This window comes from Hirundo rustica, chromosome 2 (assembly GCF_015227805.2).
Source record: "Hirundo rustica isolate bHirRus1 chromosome 2, bHirRus1.pri.v3, whole genome shotgun sequence".
NCBI lineage: Eukaryota > Metazoa > Chordata > Aves > Passeriformes > Hirundinidae > Hirundo > Hirundo rustica.
Window position 1 is genome coordinate 116,269,329 of NC_053451.1, and position 17,501 is coordinate 116,286,829.

Here is a 17,501-nt window from a genome sequence, read left to right on the forward strand (position 1 = left end):
TCCTTCCAGGTACATAAATCTAATGAGACCTTTTGTGTTACCCTACGTTCAATCTTTCACCTGCATGTAACAATCCTGTTTCCTGCTATTTATTGCTCTTGGGTCAAGCCAAAAGATTCTCCCTGTAGTATAAATCTGGAGGCTGCATATGCCACTTTGCCGTTTATTGTTCTTTATGCATTTTATCAAATTAGGCATGAGCAGTTCTACCACAATGACTGCAATTCATGTCATGCATTTAGGGAGAAATTTACTCCGTGGAAATGCTCTCATGAGGCTCTGGGTACTGCTTAAAAAACATTTAAATCTATGGATTTCCCCACTCACCCATGGGGCTCTGCTGTGCCTATGGGTGGGACTACACAAAGGTAGCTCGGAATAATGATATTTACTGTAGGTAATCAATCTTTTTCAGGCAGGCTGAAGTGGAACACAGAGTCTTATTCAGGCCACAGATAAATTTCTCTTGCTCTGAGCAGCGTGGTGATTTCATTGAAGAAGTATTTTGAAAGTTAACTGCAGTGAAAGCACAGCAGAAACTTTCCAACATCAGCTTGGCCGATAGAGAAGTTTTAAAGAAATGCCAGAAATAATTAGTTGTCCTTAGGATTTAATCATGTGCAAAATGTTGATTTAAGTGCTACCAGTTGTTGCTTGAAAACCATTTGAGAATGAAATTATCACTTAATACATCTTTTGTGCTGGCTCTTTTGGGAAATACCATTTTTCTTTGCATGTAACTGCCCAAATTTTCATCAAAGAGCCTCTGTACTCCCTGAGTTCAGAACGTCTGACACACTGGAGGACTTTTCAGAGTCCAGGGTGAACTTGAGTTTCTTTGCTGGTGGTTTTTTTTTCATTTTCCCTTGATGTGAAGTCTCCTAAGGAGTAGATCCTTTGTGCTATGCAAGCCAGCAAATTGGAGTGGGGAGTCTTTGAGGTACCTTGTACCATCAAGATGTGTGACAGCTGCTGTGCCCAGGCACTGGGGAGGGAGAATTCATCCATGTGGAGCTCTGGATTCCAGCAGATCCATCCTGCTCCCAGGATACAGGCTGGGAGGCTTTAAGCTGTAGGAGACACCTCTGCATCGTGGTGTGGTACTGGTGGATATAATTAGAGCATTTAGGCAGCTCCACGGAATCACAGAATCATTGAATTGTGGAATTTGTTGGGGTTGGGAGGCTCCTCTGGAGATTACCCCTGTTGCCAAGGCAGGGTCACCTGGAGCAGGTGGCGCAGGAACACATCCAGGTGGGTTTGGAATGTCTCCAAACTCCTTGTTCTCCCTGGGCAGCTATTCCACAACGAAGTTCTTCCCCCTGTTGAGGTGGAACTTCTTGTGGTTCAGTTTACGGCTATTGCTCCTCATCCCATCACTGAAAATTCTGGCCCCATCCTCTTGACCGTCCCTGATGAGTGCCCAGCGTGTGCAGGGACAGGGCTGATGTGCATCCACCACCCTGACATCACTTGTTTTCCCAAGGCACGGCTTTTTCCAGCCCTGGAGCACAACCCTGCGGCCGGGGCGCGGTGCCTTCCACATCTGGTGGCACACCACCGGCATCCAGCCTGGGATTCCTGGGAAACCTCAGCTCAGACTAAACAACAAGCCCAACCCAAACTCCCCTACAGGCCATGGGATTCTGTCTCCAGTGATGCCATGATGGTTTTTTTTTTACCTTTTATTTTTATATACCTTTTATATATTCTCAAAACCCTTAACGTACATACTTGTAATTCTTTAAACCTAATATCTTAACATAATCCTAATATTCTACTAAGCCAAAAAACCAAACATCTTAAAACCCTCATGATCAAAAACCAAAAAACTTTACACTGTCTTTAAAAGCCCCCTCTAAAACATATCCTATAAACCAAAATTATTATTAAAAAAATACTTTAAAATAGAAAAATGTCACACTATTCATTTAAGCCTCTCATTAAAACATCTTTGTTAAATATGCTAGTTTACAGAATCTATACAATTGTATATGCATTCTATGATATATATACATTTCAGCACATTTCACCTTAACAAATTATTACACCATAAAAATCCTTGTTAAATACCAAAATAACAACCCTTTATCCCTTAACCATGTCTAGCTCTTAATACTAAAACCAAAGAAAAGGTATTACCAGCAGAGTCAGCCCTTACTGCAGCCCAGGGCAGAGCTGGGAGCTTCATCCTAAAAGGATGATTTTCCTTATTGGAGCTGCCTGTGTAAAGTGTTATTGATTTTGGGTAAGAAGACATTGAACATCTCAGTCTGATAATGCTTTTTCCCAGTGGCTGGGTGGTTGGTGGGGTGGCTGCCTCCCAAGCTGGAAAAATGGCAAAGTCAGGATGTGTGACTGCTTCAAGGAGCTCCTCTTTCCTCCAAAAATCCACCAGCTTAACATGAGCACTTGCGTGTGTGTGGGGGCATGGTTTGGCACTGTTTTGAGGCAAACATGTTGCCAAGGAGAAAAACAAACTCAGCTCACTAATACTACAACTATTCTATTTTTTTGGAAGCTTTTTGGTGGGGGTGCTGGGCTGGCAGGTGCTAAATAAGCAGCTTTCCAGTCTGGGATAATGGGCTCATTCATAATTATCATGGCTACATTTGGGATTGACCACTGAATTCCCAGCGACCGAAGGCTTTCAGATGGGCAGTGAAATATAAAAATAATTTTCAAATAATGACATAGGACCCTACAAGAGTCGTGATCGCTGGCATTATTCAGGACTATTGCCATCATTGCTTTATGATTTCCTGTACAGGGTTTACCATGTCCAGAGCACTTAGAGCTGGTGGTGAGTTTTCTCCTCTGCCCTGTCATTAGTGGGTGTTTCATTTTGATCAGGGTAGTATTGGTGGGGGTGTTCAGTATTTAAAGTTTAGGAATAGCTTTTTAAGACGAAACAGAAGGTAAGGAAAAGTGCCTAATCGTGGGCTTCGGCATTTTGCACCCACACAGCCCCTCAGTGCTAATCATGAAAATCAGCAGACATTCCACAGACATAGGGGATTATGGTTTCCATACAAGATGTCACTTCTGTTTATGCCTGGCATGCTCTATTTTCATGACTTTCTATGTGATCCCTTCCCACAAAAGAAGGCACGTGTGGCTTGGGAAGGGCCCCATCTCCTGGTATTTCATATTTTACGAAACCACAAATACAACAGCCTTACAAGCTCTTGAAATGAAATACAATTTGAGAAATGTAATCCATTACCATCATAATAGAATTTCTATAAAAATAATAAAAGAAAAACAAGAGAAAATAGGTCCTGAAAGTTATAGGCCAACTGGGAAGTCGTTGTGGCTTTGGCCTAGCTATCACCATGTCAAACCTCAGCCTTGTCCCAGGCAGCGATCTAATTGTAAATTATGTATATACAGAACATCACTTCTTAGCTTTGGCTTTCCGTGACCCCCTTCCCTGCTTTCCCTTTCTTCACTCCAACCTGACACGTAAGAAATATTGAAGTGTTTGCACTAATGGAGAAATGACAACGTGCAGTCAAACTTAAACCAGCTGTTTCCCCGCACTGGGAGCACAAAGAGCCAGGCTGGGAATATTTATAGCTTGACTGGCCTCTAGTGAGCCAGACGCCGATTGCCTGCGTTTGCCACCATGGCCTTGAGGCTCACTGTGGGCTGCAGGATAGCTGGGGAAAGCTCAGGGGAAGAAAATAAAAAAAGAAAATGAGGAGGTTGAATTAGCCAAAGTTATTGTTCGATTGGAGGTGGAGGGTTGCTGCGTGTACAGCTCAATAAAAAAAGCGCCTTGTTTACAGAAATCCAACAGCTCCGTGTGCGCTGTCGGAGGAGAAAGGAGCCAGAGGTGCCTCCAGGTGACATCTGTGGGTGACCCTGGGCCAGCCCCACGTAACCCTGAGCACCCACCGAGCCCTGGCACCCCACACAGAGGTGTTTGCCCCAGCTCTGGGTGCTCTGTTTGCAGGGGGATGTCCCATTCCAGCCTCTCCATGGCCACAGCTGCTGGGCCTGCCGGACCACGCAAAGCCCTACACAGAGCAGGGCAGTGCCACGACTGAGGAGCCCAGGGATGACTGCAGTTTCCTCTCGGGTTCTGTTCCCAATACTCAGGTAGCTTTAGAATCTTTTGCCTTCTGCAAAGCCCTGAGCCAGACACAGGAAAGAGACGGAGTCTTCAGGTTCTGATTTTCAAGGCTGCGCGCTTTGTTTATTGTTTCTTATCTTACAATTCTCTCAGTGCCCAACAAAGGTCTGTGCAGCAGCTCGGGCATCTGGCGACTCCTCCCACACTGGGCTGTCACTGCCTCTTATACTAATTGTTACGTACTCTTTATTTGTAATTATTTGCCAATACTACTGTCTATTCTAAAAAGGTCATCTCTACTCTGACCCAATCTCCTTAAACTACTTTGTGCCACCGTCACTTCAGAAAATGGAGTGAAGGAAGAAGAAAGAAGCAGCAAGAGACAACACCCAAAATCCTCCATCTTGCTCCCATCTACTTCCATAGTAAAAAACCCAAAACTATGATTTTTCACCCTGTGATAAGCTAAACTACTACCTTTCACACTCTTGTGGCCTGTAATTCATCTTGCAATGTAGGAAGCCTTTCCCATGGACTGAGATCAAAGCCAGTATCTTCCTGGGCTCTGTGCCAGGGTTCCAGACCCTCCTGTCCAGGTCCCAGACCCCTCTGCCCAGATCTCTGACCCTCCAGGGCAACCAAAGGAATGCCCTGGACTCTGACAGTTTCCTTTTTTTTTTTTCTTTTGTCTTCTCAGGGCTGCTTTTGACACCTTATAGTGAAGATTAGCCATGGCTTCAGCACCGGTTTAAGCAGCTTTAGCCAGTGGTGTGCATCTGGGGGACTTCCCTGCCTTCCACAGAGCTGGCAGCTCGTTCCCACCTGGTCCATCCCCTTTTCCAATTACTCACCTACTCATTTTTTTACATCTTTGTGTACAGCTCCCCAGCCCAGGTCACTGAGCAGTTGGTCAAGAGCCTGTGGGAGCACCCCAGGGATGTTCCAACCAGTGTGAGTTTTCTGGCATTTTCGTGCCTCTATTGTGCTGGAGCTCTCTGTGGGAAATTTTGCTCTCACAAGAAGTCTTGGAAGGGAGTCCAGAAGAGGCACCAGGGCGAGCAGAGGGATGGAGCAGCTCTGCTGGGAGGAAAGGCTGGCAGAGCTGGCATTGTTCAGCCTGGCCAGGAGAAGCTTTGGGCTGAGCTCAGGGTGGCCTTGCAGGGCCTGAAGGAGCCCCAGGAAACCTGGAGAGAGACAATTCCCAAGGAATGGAGGGACAGGACACAGGGAATGGCTTCCCAGTGCCAGAGGGCAGGGCTGGATGGGAGATTGGGAATCAGGAATTGTTCCCTGTGAGGGTGTTGAGGCCCTGGCACAGGGTGCCCAGAGCAGCTGTGGCTGCCCCTGGATCCCTGGCAGTGCCCAAGGCCAGGTTGGACACTGGGGCTTGGAGCAGCCTGGGACAGTGGAAGGTGTCCCTGCCATGGCAGGGGGTGGAACGAGATGATCTTCAAGTTCCCTTCCAACCTAAACCATTCTGTGATTCTGGGATTCTCTGACAAGTGCTGAAGCCTCCAAAATCACCCCTGGAAATGCTTTTCAGAGTCTCAGCACAGGCTCCTTCTCACCTGGGAGCATCTGGCTGTCCCCACAGTACTTCAGACTAACAAATTTCAGGAAAGTTTCAGGTTTTTTCTTCATGGGCCACTTTTTCAGTGACAAACTTCTTGGGAAGGAAGCACTGACCAAATTCACGAGAGCTTGAGTGGCTGCAGTGAATGAGGATGAGACTGAGCAAGCTTTGCAATGCCCTCAGCATGAGCTGACCTTGTAGCAACCTCTGAAGTCCAAACTGTGCTTATTAAATAAACTTGTGAAGACACGTAGATATTTGGAGAATACATTTCTTTCTCATTTATTTCCCTCTGCAACTCAGAAATATTGAACAGAGGAGTTTATATTATGGGAATGACACATGCAGGGTTTTGATGATTCCTAATCTGAATTTCTCTGACACCTTGCACTTCAGCACAACGCAGGTGTTTCATGTCACCTGGGGAAAATAGTAGCATAGTGAAAAGGAAAAAAATGTGTTTCATACAGTTATTTATGAACTTACATCTGCTTTCATCAGAATCAATGGCTGGCAAAACTCCAACTAGCTTCAGTAGGAGTGGGTGATAAATTTAACTATCAAATCAGCTTGATTTTAAGTAGCCCTGCATAAAGGTGAGGCTTTCAGGTCCAAGGAGAAAATACTTTCTCAGCAGACATTGATCAGCTCAAGACTGGACGAAATGTTCTTGGGTAGTATGATTGTGTGTAGTCTTACTTTTTTTTTTTTTTTTTTTTTTTTTTTTTTTTTTTGTGAATTCCAGGTGTAACACAGTATATTTACAAAGGGCAAAAATAACAGGCAGCCGTGAAAGAAAACATCTCAGGTTTCATTTCAGACCTGGACCTGGGGATGAATCACTGCAGAGCTGCACCCTTCATCTTGAGCACACTTTCCAAAAAGCTGCTTTTCCACCCTGCTCCCCTGGTGGTTCAGAAATAAAGCAGACTCACAGAAAGTCCCAAAAAAAACCCCTCCGTAGACAATCACTCTCTTGTTGTTCTGGACACTAGAAACACCATTTTCTTGCGTCTGCTTGCATTTTTGGTTTTGCTTTCTGTACTGTAGAAGTTTGTTCCAGGCAGTTAAGTCCTGGCTCAGTGGTTTAGGGCACACACTCAATTTGAAGTACCAGAGTAGTCCTGTTAAATCCCATGGAGCTGATTCCATGCCTGAAATTAAGCGTGGTCTTAGGAGATTTGATGGATGGGGGATTTGCTTGTCCACCCACTGAGCTAAAGGGACAAAACTCTTGACCATCTGCTTCTGGATTTTAATGAAAAGTTATGACTTATTTATGATCTTCTTCCCCACCCCTGTCTGTTTATATTCAGATCAGAAAAGCATCTCAGAAGCCCTGTCAGGTTGCCAAAAGCTACTGGATCTTTCACATCATTTACTGCTCAGTGTTTACAAGAGTGTTTTTAATGCACCGTTGCCTGTAGAAGTGCCGTAGGCTGCTGCTGATGGGATATTTCACTTTGGAGCCCCTTTATCCCAAGTTTCTTTACCCAGAAAAAAACCCAAAATTAAATAACTGTGCCAGTTAAACTAAAGGCTGTTGCTAGCTCTCTGTTTCCTAAAAAAAAAAAAAAATCCCTGAATGGACCAAATAGTTCTTTGTAACAGGATTGCTTTTGGAAGTCGGGGTCCACATCTGCACAGGTATAAGGGCAGGTGGTGGAGGATGTTTCCAAATATCCATAATTTATCCAGACTCACTCATGCATTTATGCCATTTGTATTTGTGAAAGAAAAAGCCAACATTTCACTCACAAGGAACCATCACAAAAGCTCTCCTTCAGCATTTATGTCTGAAACAATAAGCAGCTTTGTTTTGCTCTGCTCTGTTTGGACAGAAACAGGCTGCATCCCAGGGTTATATTTAGTGGTGTGTGGTAGGAGAGCAAAACTAAACCTGAGAAAATATTGCCCAAGTGCTCTGGTTGTGAGAGGAAGGGCTGAATTCACCACCACACAGTGGCAGGTGCTGACTGTGCTTTCCCTCCTGGTTGTTTTTCAGTCTTGGGGCTGATGGAGCAGTTGCAGGGTTTTTACACAGGGCACATTTCATATGGGATGTGTTTAGAGGCATCCTGGAAAAAGTGTGTGAAGCCAACGTTTTCCAGGCAACATTCAAGGCCTTCTTCCTTCTCCTAAAGATGATGCTGTCAACCATTGAGTGATCTCTGTGATATATTTGATTTTTAAACTGAAAGTCAGCAGCAGTTGATTTTTTTCTTTTAATACCTGCCCTAACACAGAAGGGTAAAATTAGTAGAAACACTGTGTGGCAAAAATAATGCTATATTTTGTATTTTCTTTTAGTATTTAAGATGTACACTAGTTTTTCAGCTTTCCAAGTGCCGGTTCTTTTTATAAAACACTTATGTGAGAATTGTAACTGGATTAGTTCCTGAACCATGGTAGTGCTCAGCAGTCAACACAACTGAGTCACAGGGCTTAAAAGGGGCTCCGAGAGAGCTGGAGAGGGACTTTGGACAAATACCTGGAGTGACAGGACAAGGGGGACAAGGCCTTAAACTGAAGGAGGACAGAGTTAGATGGGATATTGGGAAAAAATCCTTCCCTGTGTGGGTGGGCAGGCCCTGGCTGCTGTGGCTGCCCCTGGATCCCTGGCAGTGCCCAAGGCCAGGTTGGACACTGGGGCTTGGAGCAGCCTGGGACAGTGGAAGGTGTCCCTGCCATGGCAGGGGGTGGAACTGAGTGTTCTTTAAATTCCCTTCCCTCCCAACCCATTCTGTGATTCCGTGATTCCATGGATCTATGACTTGCCTCTTGTTTAGTGAGACCACGGCACGATTTCAGGAGTTAAACAGCAGGACTAAAGGAAAGCTTGTTAATAATGAGGTACTGCTGAAGAAACCAAACCCCAGCTAACACCCTTCTTCCCTTGCCAAACAACCTCTTTACTTTTAAAGGTATTCCCCATGGCTGAGTTCTTTATTTTGATTTTTGTAACAATTTTTCTCCCTCTGATGAAACACGTTGTAGACATTAAATTAAGGGACAAATATGTCTGTGTCTGCCAGAAAGAAAACTGTGATGCAATTAAAATGCCATTAGGGAACCCCCTGTGGGATGTTAAACCTAAAGACTCTATTCAGAAAGCAAAGCCAAAATTAAAGAGGTGTCTGGTTGCAGATCCTCTGCAGATTTCCCTGTCTTGACTACAGTGCCGTGGAGGCTGAGCTAGGCAGGAGCTGAAAGGTTTTTCCAGTCATGCGTGTGGTATTTTGAATCATGGCTTTGGCAAATACTCCTTTTTCTTGTGAGCCTTACATAGAAATGTGAATACATTGCATGACATGGAGTGCAACTGAGTGTGGAACAACGATGGCAGTGGAGGTGGGCAGCTCTCCAAGCCTTGGGCTGCTTGGACAACGGCGACTAAGAATAGTTTTCCCCCAGAAAATATGCAATAAGTGCATTTCTGTGTTTCTCAGTTGTCTGTGAGTTGTTTGGAGAGGGAAATGCAGCTCCTTGCAGCCGCCAGGCTGAACAAGCTCATGACCAAGCCTCCATTCCATGTCTGGAATTAAATTATTAGTATTTATAATTTCTGGAGAGATATGAGGGCCTGATCCTGTGATATGAGAAATAAATATATGGTCCATTGAACCTGGCTGGTGTTTCTAGACAGCTGAAGGGATCTGCAGAGTCACTGGGTGGGGGGTACTGGGTTTTCCAGGTGCTCGACTCCCAGTTTTCCATTTCATTCCAGGTGATTCTCTGCCGGTGATATTAATAAGGACTGGAATAATAACGGAAGCACACCTTTCTTGTCTGTCTAGGAATTCTCCAGATGACTGCAGCGTGGCAAAAGGAGGGAAGATGGTCAGCAGCTCAGACAGTGTGGGGATGAACTATGGAAACTACATGGAGGAGAAGCACGTTCCACCCCCGAACATGACAACCAACGAACGAAGAGTCATTGTGCCAGCAGGTTAGACCCTCTACAACAAAACTGCAAGCTAAAAAAAAAAAAAAAAAATGCATTTCCCTCAAGCCCACTAAGATTTTTTAAGAGGGTTTGGAGGAAAGTAGTGATGCGGGCCATCAGGAGGAGAAGAGCAGTAATTTTTAGGGGTTATTGAGAGAATGAGCTGAGGAGAATCACAGAGAGGACACCTCCTCAATCTGTTCTTCCCATTTCGGCAGCAGAACGGGCTGATAACAGGCACTCAGATCTTATCTGACCCCTGTAGCTCCTTTTGGAGGATTTCACCCTAAAGTGGGCAAAAGGAAGAAGCACCTCTGTTTCTTAATCCTTTGGACAAGCTGTGTGCAGGGTGTGTGGGGGAGAGAGAGAGAAAGGGTCACTGTAGCACAGATTATCTTTGAAAATACCAAAAAGTAGCTTCTGTAGAATCAAGTAGGGCATGAAAGGCCTTTATGTGGGTTATCCCCGGAGTCTGGGCAGCATGAAACATTTTAATAAGCAAACTGACAACTCCACTGCAATGTAAGAGCACAATTGAGAAATTCTTGGTCAGCCTTGGCAGGCTTGGCTGTGGGATTCAACAGTTGATGGGACAAGAAGGCTGCTGCCTTCTTGTCACTTCTGGCTGCCTTGTCCTCCAAACAGACCTGGAATACTCTGCAGAGTAATTAATGTGCCTATTTCCAAGTCACAGCACCATGGCATCTGTGGGTGTTCCTAAACCACAGGATCTGCACAGGGTAAACTCAACACCAGCAGCCAGGAGGGAATGTTTTTCTGCTGGTTCCTCTCCAGCAGAGAGGTGCTTGCCTGAAATGTTTCTATCTCTGCCAGGTTGCTTAATATTCTTACAGTTTTTCGGTTGCTTAGACATGCAAGAGTACTGACTGTGGCAAATTTTGCAAGCTGTGATTATTTCAGTTATTTGTCAAGAAAGGTGTGGACAAATCTGTTGCAGTGTCCTCTGCAATGGTATTGTCAATTCTGTTCTGGAGACAGGAGAGTGATGCTCTGAATAATGAGTGTCCTGCCAATACTGAAATACACAGCTTTTGAATGTTCTCCTAAAACATTTCTCTTCCTGGTGTTTGGCACTTCTTTTTTTAAAGTCTTTTAGTAATCCTTAGCATGACTAGCTCAGCAAGGGATTTTTTTATTTAGTGTATTCCTGGAGGTGTGTTTGAGATGGGTTTGAATGTCCATTGAGGAGCCAGATGGTCACAGTCACAGCCTTGCCTTTTTGAGGTCACTTGAAGAAGTTAATGGGCAAAAATCAATTTGTTTTGATTATTGCATAGGCAGTGTGCAGGTCATGTGGTAAAGTTAGAAATAAAATTCACATTTCCAGTGGTGGTAGCTTTCTATTTATCATAATTAAGGGGTGTTTCAAAATTACAGACATAATGAAAATATTTTGTTAATTTTCCTGGTGTTTGGTTGTTTACTTCAGAGCAAACCGAAGTTTTCAGGGTTCTCTGCTGTAGGTGTGCTCTCATCAAGACCCAAGATTTACCACCAGACTTGCACCCCTCTAGATTCCTGATTATTTCATACCAGATGGAGGCATTATTTTAAGTGTTTTTTGGTGGAATTCAGGGGATCTCCACCTCTTTCAGACCAGCCTGAACAACAGTGAAAATAGAGAGAATGGCACTGAAGTTAAGCCATGGAAAACCAATTTAGGCTGCCATTCATGTCCCAGATTTTCATGGGATGGACAACAGCCAGTTGACCTCCATGTACTCCATTCTCAGCCTTGAGGATATCACAAAATCACAGACTCATTTAGATTATAAGGAAGAAAGCCTTGAAGAATTTTTTTTTTTTTTACCTTGGCTTTAATCTTTTCTCTGCAAAAAGTATAAATTCTATGAGCTGAGGGACCTCTGTGTTGTTAGTTCCTTACTCAAAAACAAGGAAGAGTAGAATGGGAGAGAAATAGAAAATGAAGTTAAAATTAAGGATTCATTAAAAAACATTTTGCTAGAAATCTCGACTGTTTGAGGCTCTTTTTCCCTAGATGGTTTTGCTAACACTTCAGGTATTGAGTGCAAACCCACGCAGGTGTAGCAATGTAAAACACAGCAATCTGGGAAAGAAAATGCAGAATATTTTAATATTATATTCCAATATTATTAACTAGAGACCCATTCCAGTTTCTGAAATAACCACCCAAATCTCTGAGTGCTGATTTAGCCTGCACCCAAGAAAGATTCTTTCAGACTCGAGTGGAAATTTCACTTGAATAAAGATAAGGATTGAACAGAGAGTTTTGGAAATTGTTCAGCTACAGCTTGCAGTGCTGTCGGTGGGCCAGAAGCTCTGTTAATCTGTGACTAAAATGGCCTAAAAAACAATGAGGCAGAAGAGCTGAGTGGGAGAAGGAGCTCACTCGTCAGCACAGGGTTTGCTGTTAACACTCAGAGCTCACAGCTCTCCACAGTTCTCCCTCGCACTCAGGGGGAGCACCAACAATTAACTCCCAACACCAAATTAACTCCTCCAGCAGTCAGTAAAGAGGGGATTATTTTGCACTGGTCCAGCGTTGCCATGCACTCCCACACCTTAACAGGTGCTTCCACATTAGGAAAGAGTTTAAGTTTCATCCCTGAACTTACAAGGAAAAAGAACCAGAAACTTCGATGCTCTTCTCACCGTAATTGGCCCGGTGCCAGCACAAAGGCACCTGTTGGGTCTTTGAAATAAGAACTGTAGCTATTTTCTATTGGGCAGCATGCCAAAAACCCCTCCTCAATCAAAACATGCTTAAGAGAGAGCACGGAGATTATCTGTGCATTTTCAGGGTGTCTCAGCAGGTGTAAGGTGCCTCCCTGTGCCGTGCACAGCCTTCACTCTTTTGTTTTGTATAGTTTGTTATTTCCTGCTTTAATTAAAACCTTTTTGCTTTTCCAGACACCTCCAATCATGTCATCTTCACTAATTTCTATAAGCCATTTCTGAGGCTGTGGGCATCCCTCAGGGTATGAGGCTAATAACACCCTGGCTTCACGTAGCCACGCATCAGTCCAGTGCCTCAGCAATTCCCTGCTGGAGCCCTGGGCACTGAGAATTCCAGACTTTCTGTGCTGACAGGCACTGAGCCCCCAGCAAACACTGCATTTGACTTGAGGCCGTGGAGAAGGTTTCCAAAATTGAGTGACAGCACTGGGATTATGGGTGTGGAGTTTGGATAGAAGTGTGTGATATCACAGGGTAGAAAACTTAGAGTTTAAGGTTTTAGAATATAGTGATATCTATAAAGCAAGATGGAGGTTTTACGGTAAAGGCTGAGTTCTTCTTTTTCACTTTCTTCCTGGGTTTGGTTGGTATTTGGTAATTGGATAGAAAAATCTGCATTGCGGACCACGAGTGGTTGGTTTTTGGGTTAAAAGTAAAAATAATTTATGTATCATTTCTTAATTGGACAGTTTCTCCTTGAAAGCCTTGTAGAGAGACAGATAGAGCTCCATTTTTCACTTTGCTATCTAGAAGTGCTGTAGAACTCACGGCTTGTGCGACTGTAACATAGATGAGAATTAATAAACATCTGAGTCCAAACAAGAAATGCTGTCTCGAGCATTTAATCCCAGCTCTGGCTAAAAAAAGAAGCTAAAAGATAAATTCCCCTTCCCTGCCTGATTTTCCGCTGTGTGGCCCCCGCAGACCCCACGCTGTGGAGCACCGACCACGTGCGCCAGTGGCTGGAGTGGGCGGTCAAGGAGTACGGGCTGCCGGACGTGGACATCCTGCTCTTCCAGAACATCGACGGCAAGGAGCTCTGCAAAATGACCAAGGATGACTTCCAGAGGCTCACCCCCAGCTACAATGCAGACATCCTCCTGTCACACCTACACTACCTCAGAGAGAGTAAGCCAGTCCTCCGTCGTGCCTGCAGTCGGTCCGAATTGCCGTGAATAACTGGGTTTTCAAATGTCTGTTGCAAGTGTCGCTGTTCCTCAGAACATAAGAGGGAGCCCAGCCCAAATCCTGTTGGGTTTGATGGAAAGATTCCAAATTATTTCACTCATGTTTATCAAAGAGAAGAATTAGGGGCTCTTTCTATGTATCCATCTCAGAGAAAAATCGAGTTGAAGCTCAGCATATTCAGCAGGAAGAGAAATCACATGGGGTTCAGTGCTAATGTTTTTTCTGGTCACATACTCATTTCTTTCCATTTTAACTAATCGAGAGTGCAATTGATTCATAAAGTGAATTCCAGGCATGATTCTAAGGACTGGCAGCAGTTTGCTGTATGCCGGGTAGGATCGGGAAGATTCAACTGAATTGAATAAAAAAAATACCTGTAAATTCATGGGAAAAAATGGACAGTCCCTGAAGTCCAAATGCAAATTAATTGTAGTGCATGGCTAGAATTTCAATGGGAAAAAAGGGACTAGGGATTACCTGGATTGAGGGCTTTCACCTAAGCTTTAGGAAAATGTGTCTCAGTTTAAAGAAGTTAAAATGAACATAGTTTTTAGAGTAAAAAACACCAAGCATTGCAACACCAGTGCGGTGCAGTCTCCTCCACACGCACACTGTCAATAACCAGCCAGAAATTTTGTGCATTCATAACAATAAATTATGATATTGGATAAATGGATGCCCTGATTTACCCCATAGCCCACATACCTCCCTCCAAACTGCAGGCTGTTGATAGATTCACATTCAGGCAATCCTGTCAGGGGAAAATATGGTTTAAAAAGATAATTCGCGATTTTTTTTACATTTTGGTGTTGCTTTTTGTTTTGTTTTGTAGCTCCTCTTCCACATTTGACTTCAGATGATGTTGATAAGGCCTTACAAAACTCTCCACGGTTAATGCATGCTAGAAACACAGGTAATGCTGGCACTGCTCCCACTGCTGTAGGTCATCTTCTAACAGCACAGGGTTCCTTTCCATGGGCTGATTGCTAAAAAAAAAAGGAAGTGGTAAATCAGGAGGGAGGCAAGAGAATCCCCTCCCTGCTGTCTGTGTGTTTTCTGCACAGACACACAGAGAAAAGGTGAGACCACGCAGGACCAGGTGGTGCGAAAATGGTGCAAAAGTTTCTTGTGTCCTGCAAGAGAATGGGGTCCCTGACACGGCAGAAAGCTGCAGGTTTGGGGCCTTTTTTCTGAGGATTTTTTTGGTCCTTCTGTCCATTCTGCTGTCAGATCTACTCCATGGATCCCTAGAAGCTTCTTGGAGCTCAGAAGTGCTTTGGGCTCTGGGGAATGGGGATGTCTCCCCTCCCATGAACTAAATGTTGTAGAAATCAATACAATTTCTCTTTTGGCAGTTAGCTCATCTCATTTTCTAGTTGCTGTGGGACTTGAGCTGGGAATTCCACTAAGTCTGATGTTGTTCTCACCACTGAGTCTGATCTGAATTTAAAATGATTTTTGTTGATATTCACCCTTCTGTTAATTTGGCCCAGGAAAGTGTTGAGTGTAGGCAGGAGAATGACACATGCCTCATCTGTCTTTCAGGATGCAACTTAAAATATTTATGAAAATAATTCAGAATCTATTTTGACTTGCTCTAACAGTTGTGCAACAGAGGATGGCATGGAATTGTACAAATAATGTGGTTTACGTCCCTACAAAAGATGTTTGGAATATTGCATGATCATGCCTGAGGGTGTTAGTTACTTACAGTGACCAGAAATAACAATTCTCTATGAGAAAGGAAAAAGATAATACAAAGGATAATGCAAAAGGAAAAGAAAACAAAACTTGGATTGCAATGCTTCTTGCGTATTTTATTTTGTTTTTCACTCTGAGTGAGTTTCATAGCAAAATTCACTGGATTAGAAGATCTTTCCCTGAGATTAGGGGTTTGCCACTGGTCATAGTGGCAAACAAAGTCCTGCTGTGGGCCCTAGGCCTGCTGCAAGCCCCACCAAAGGCAACGAAATTTTTTTTCCATTTACTTTGATGTGGTTTGGAATAAGATTTAAGTCCTTTTTAAAAATAGATGGACTTGATGGTCTTTTCCATTGCTGGCTTTAGAGATTCTGATTTGCCGAGCAGCTTCCACTTACAGATATCCAAGTGTTGTTCAGCAGTTCTGTGTGTTATCTTTTTTCTCTATGTGTGCACTGACAATGATATTCTGAAATTCATTTCACCAAAATGAGATTGTCTGTCATTGGAGAGTGTGAATAATGTCGTGCTGATCATCAGCATATGGGAAATGAGTTGTTCAATTTTCAGTGGACCGCAAAAAAGTTAGAAAAAAATTTCTTGAAATCAGCAGTAATTGATTGACCTTTTTGATCTTCTTGGGGGTCGTTAGAAGTCCATTGGTGCAGTCAGTACAATTCCAATGCCCAAGAAAAGAGAGAGTCCATTTCCTACATCATGCTCAATATTTCTCTTTTTTTCACTCTGGGGAAGATTAATGAGATATCTGAGGGCCTGACCCAAAAGTCTCTGTTGAAAATATGAACCTTTCTGGGAATGCATTAACGAAGGCAAAGAGGTTTTATTTCAGAGGATACAAAACCACCTTCCCAGGTGGAGGTGGTTGTGATAGAAGGGATTTCCTGAGCTTGACTGTCTCCTTTTTAAAACAGATTTTTCACAGAATTCTATCCAGTAATTTGAGTGGACTTACCTAGATATAAAGATTATTGGAAGGAACTTTTATATTTAGCAGTGCAAAGGTAGAAATAAGTTATTCAGAGTCTTCATTAATTCACTCTACAGGAGGGGAAAATATTGGTGGATTTAGGGACTGTGGAAATGAATCTTTAGGTGTTATGTCCTCTTCTTTCTCTTCAGGAGGCGCCACTTTTATTTTTCCAAACACATCAGTTTATCCAGAAGCAACACAAAGAATTGCAACCAGGCCAGGTATGAACAATGACCACTTTTTGTGTGCTGTGATCTTACTCATTTCATCTCTTGAAGTATCTCATTCTTTTTCTCATTCAACTCCCTTTTCATAAATATGAGGCTCTATTTTGAACTTATATCACATGTTTATGTGTCTATATAATTGTGTAGAGCGAAATAATTAAAGAGAGCCGTTTAATAAGTCCATTTCTTCCACTAATATCTGTCTTTGAAGCAAGTGTATAAACTTTTTAAAGCACCAGGGAATCACAAACCTGAGCTCTGTTTACTGGTTCTGTTGCATTGTCCCAGCACAGTGACTTGTCAATGCCCTCCAGCTCTCTGTTCATAAAATGAGGCTAAAATTCCTTTTTATTTGAAGTCTGTTGTGGAAAAATACTCTAAAAATGCAGGATATGTGCTTCTCTTGCTATTTATATTTTATTTATGTTTGATGCAAGCAGAACCCACAACAATCTGATTATGAGTTTGAGTCTTACATAAAATCAAAACATAAGGAAGTTCTTAACGCTCAAAGTTTTGAAACCTGTGAAAGTTTTGTGGATGTGCTGATTTGTGAAAGGCTAATGGGAATAATTAAAGAAGGTGAGGACATGGCTATGAAGCTAAATATTTTCTTTTTATCACCCTTCACCACAAAAAACGCTGGAAAAATACCTGATCTGGACATCTGCTTTTCCAATAATGAGTGCAGAGTACTAAGGGACATCAAGAGGGGTTGCAGCAGATACTGAATTTAAAGGAAGTAAATCCATTACTGAGCCAGAGGCAAAAATCCAAGTGCTCTGAAGGGACATGGGCTGGAATTGGCTGAGCTCTGGTGAAAAGATAGATTATCACATTAAAAAGAGGGGGATTGAACAGCAATTGTTCTATTTGTGCTCTAGGGTAGAGTCCAGGAGGGTACATAGAGATACTATTTTATATAGCCTTGTGTACCTGTATATATGCATGTGTGGGGGGTTTTAATTGATAATTAGACAAGAGAGAAAAGGAAACAACTACCAGGCCATTACATCAACAAATTCAACTTGTTTGCATTGCTGGAAATCAAACTCTGC

The 17,501-nt window shown here is 43.2% G+C and overlaps 1 protein-coding gene across 4 annotated transcripts in view; it reads left to right on the forward strand.

Annotated features, from left to right (window-relative positions):
• Positions 1–17,501, forward strand: part of ERG (ETS transcription factor ERG) — a 142,493-nt gene that overhangs the window by 113,285 nt on the left and 11,707 nt on the right. For 3 of the 4 annotated variants that reach the window (XM_058419399.1, XM_040056205.1, XM_040056204.1), the window contains 4 exons: positions 9,449–9,600; positions 13,261–13,464; positions 14,357–14,437; positions 16,366–16,437. In XM_058419399.1, the coding sequence (XP_058275382.1) occupies positions 9,449–9,600; positions 13,261–13,464; positions 14,357–14,437; positions 16,366–16,437 (509 nt within the window). The remainder of the gene's footprint in view (positions 1–9,448; positions 9,601–13,260; positions 13,465–14,356; positions 14,438–16,365; positions 16,438–17,501) is intronic. The other variant, XM_058419398.1, reaches the window with a different exon arrangement.